Source organism: Poromitra crassiceps, assembly GCF_964638095.1.
Source record: "Poromitra crassiceps genome assembly, chromosome: 8".
In the NCBI taxonomy this organism is placed as follows: domain Eukaryota; kingdom Metazoa; phylum Chordata; class Actinopteri; order Beryciformes; family Melamphaidae; genus Poromitra; species Poromitra crassiceps.
Genome location: NC_139629.1, coordinates 37447818 through 37450710, shown reverse-complemented (window position 1 = coordinate 37450710; position 2893 = coordinate 37447818). Strand labels below are relative to the sequence as shown.

Sequence of the window (2893 nt, the reverse complement as noted above, 5' to 3'; positions counted from 1 at the left end):
GCTCATAGGCCCGCCCCCTAATAATGTGATTCTCAATAAGCACAGAGAAACTTTCCACTTTCAGCAGACAAAATGTGAAAACAGCCTTCTAGTATCAAACGCTGCACAGACATCATTCTGCACAGTGAAGCTCAGACATCCAACTGAAGGAACAAGAAGAAACATATATTTGAGTGGAGGGGACTCACCTGTTATCTGCCTCTTTCTGTAGTTCTATCTCATCCTCCAAGTTGGCCCTCTGCTTCTCCAAGTCATCAATGTTCTGACGACAGACTTTCAGCTCTTCTCTGGAAAAACAACATCAAAAAACACTGAGGTAAAACACTACAGCAGAGCGAATTGGCCAAGTACAATTGGGAAAATAAATTAGAAAGAAATATTGGGGGGGGACACAAGGCAACAGGAGCATGGCCAACTGTTGAGCTAGCAGAACATCTCAGATCTAGACCGATCAGGAGGAACACTTAATGGCCATTGGTGGTGCAATAGGCTCAGGCATCTGGCTAATTATGAATTCCCTTGTGGCTGCGCTGCGAAAAAAGGAAAGGAATTCTGTTGGACCAACAACAAGGTATAATGATATTGTGAGGCGTAGACACGCACGCACGCACGCACGCGCGCACGCACGCACACACACACACACACACACACACACACACACACACACACACACACACACACACACACACACACCAACAGCTCTGAATAGCCCAATGTTCTTTTTGCAGTCTAATGGAGTGCAACACTACAATCTGTAAATGGGATGAAGCGCTTTCATGAAAAGAAAATCACGGCGCCATAGTTATAGTCAAGTCCCCCAGTGTTCGAGTCCGAGTCCAAGTCACCAAAGAATAGTCCCGGGTCAACTCCCCATTACGAGTCCATGTCCGGAGTTACTGAACATGAGTGTGAATCCACATGAAGGTGGCCAGCGCTTGTACAAAACCAAATAATGTCACGGTTATTCCAAATTTGTGAGTCTCGAGTCTGAAAATGACTCCTGGACTCGAGTACGACAACAGTGCACAACACATGATGTGGGTAAAAAAAGAAAATCTTACAAGCCAAGTGTCTGAGAGTGGCTGTTACATTATTACAGCCAAATGTGGTCAGAACACAGAACAGCTGCACACTGGTCTTTGTAGTTTTGTGGCTGAGGAAAACGACATAGTATTTGTGCATCACAGGTCATTGGCTGCTTAATGGCTCGCAGACAAATAAAAGGAGGAGATGTGGGGAGAGGGGCATTATGGAAAATGTTCCATCTTGGCCTGAAATGATTTCCTATAAATTGCTGAATGAATATTGCTCTATGTGAGGCCAGCAGATGGAGGAGGAAGGGGGATGGGGAAAGAAAGAGAGATTGAATGTGTGAACACTTCTCAACTGTGCTGTGTTACACGTTGTTAAGTTAAAAACGAAATCAAAAGAACTCCCATTTATATTCTTGCACAAAATATATCAATTCAAGCACTTTCAACGACCCATGTCTATTTATATCTATTTTCAAAAACGTTCAAGGCCTTGACTTCCGCCCCTTAAATTCACAAGCTTTCAAGGATTCATTCATTCAAATTAATTTCAATTCATTTTCATTTCATTTCCTGTAAGCGCTTTCAAAAACACAGTTTGGATTTGAATATGGCTCGGTGGAAAGCAAAGGCAGAAGTTTTCCCTGACGTGTGCAGGGTTGAAAGGTACAGAGAGGGACCTCTATCTGGGGTTATGGAGCGAGCTCCAGAGGTCCGGTGGTTGCCAGGTCCAGACCTGGTTTTCAGCACGTCATGCTCCTTCTGTCGGTGAAAGCAGTCCAGCTGGTCCAGGTTTCGTCTCAGCTTGAACATCCGTGCTGTCTCGGCATAACTCCTCTCCCCGCCAGCGTCGGCCGCCACCGCAAGGTCACTGTCGCTGTCCTCCCTGTCGCTGTCCCCCCCGGAGGCAGATGTGAGATGGCATTTGGGAAAGGTTGCATGGTTAATACAAATAGTAATTATACTGTACATACATGCATAGAAGAATGGATTCTTGTTATAATGACTCATGATGTAGAATCTATGTGTAGAGTGTAGAATGCATATTAGGACTGACTCGATACCTTTTAAGCTATTGACCGAAATAACCCCATACCAAGTATGGAAACATATACAGTACAGTACTATACCTGCAGTATGGAAACATATACAGTACGATTCCTGCATTTGATCCTTTTCTACACAGATCTAGAAAACAATTACTATTTGTATGGTTTTGCTTGTAGCCAATCATCGCAAGCGTTCTTCGATGTAATGCAACGTGTGATTGGCCTACTACCACAACAGCTGCAACCCATACGGTCTGTGGTGGTGAAGTCGAGCGCGGTGTGTGTGATGGAGTTGACAGTTCAGTGTGCCGAGAAGATGCCACCAAAAACATTTCAAAGTATGGCTATACTACATGAAATAAGTATGTGAGTGAGTAAATACCAAGCAAAAATGTAAATGTCAAACTGGCTAATGGTGTTGAACGTCCATTTTTAGACACTGACCGAAGAGGAAAACAGCATTAGATAATAAGAGAACTAATGAGAGGCATTTTGTAACCAAAGAGATGCGAGTCACAGAGACGTAAGAGATACCTACTCGTACAACTCTTCCAACCACTCTAACTCAGGAGGAATCGCTGGCTCTTCCTCTCTGAAGGTCTCCTCACCTGAAATATACAGTAAACACTAACTGGGCGCTACACAGTATACAAAGCCACAAATATGGCCCATTACTAGTTAATTGAAGATATTATTAGCAGTTGCTAGCTAAAACTCACCCCCAATGTCCTCATCAGTCCAGACACGGGCTCTGCTGTTTGCGGACCTGTGTGAGGCCACTTTGGATGGATTCTCCCTGTCTGTTGCATCCAT

At 44.2% G+C, this 2893-nt stretch overlaps 1 protein-coding gene across 1 annotated transcript in view; it reads right to left on the bottom strand.

The window, feature by feature from the left end:
• cfap74 (cilia and flagella associated protein 74) overlaps nucleotides 1–2893 on the bottom strand; it is a gene marked incomplete at both ends in the record, with an annotated part of 52314 nt that extends 49421 nt beyond the window's left edge. Inside the window, 4 exons of the mRNA XM_083641196.1 lie at nucleotides 189–287; nucleotides 1768–1923; nucleotides 2619–2688; nucleotides 2800–2893. Coding sequence (XP_083497322.1) covers nucleotides 189–287; nucleotides 1768–1923; nucleotides 2619–2688; nucleotides 2800–2893 — 419 coding nt within the window. The remainder of the gene's footprint in view (nucleotides 1–188; nucleotides 288–1767; nucleotides 1924–2618; nucleotides 2689–2799) is intronic.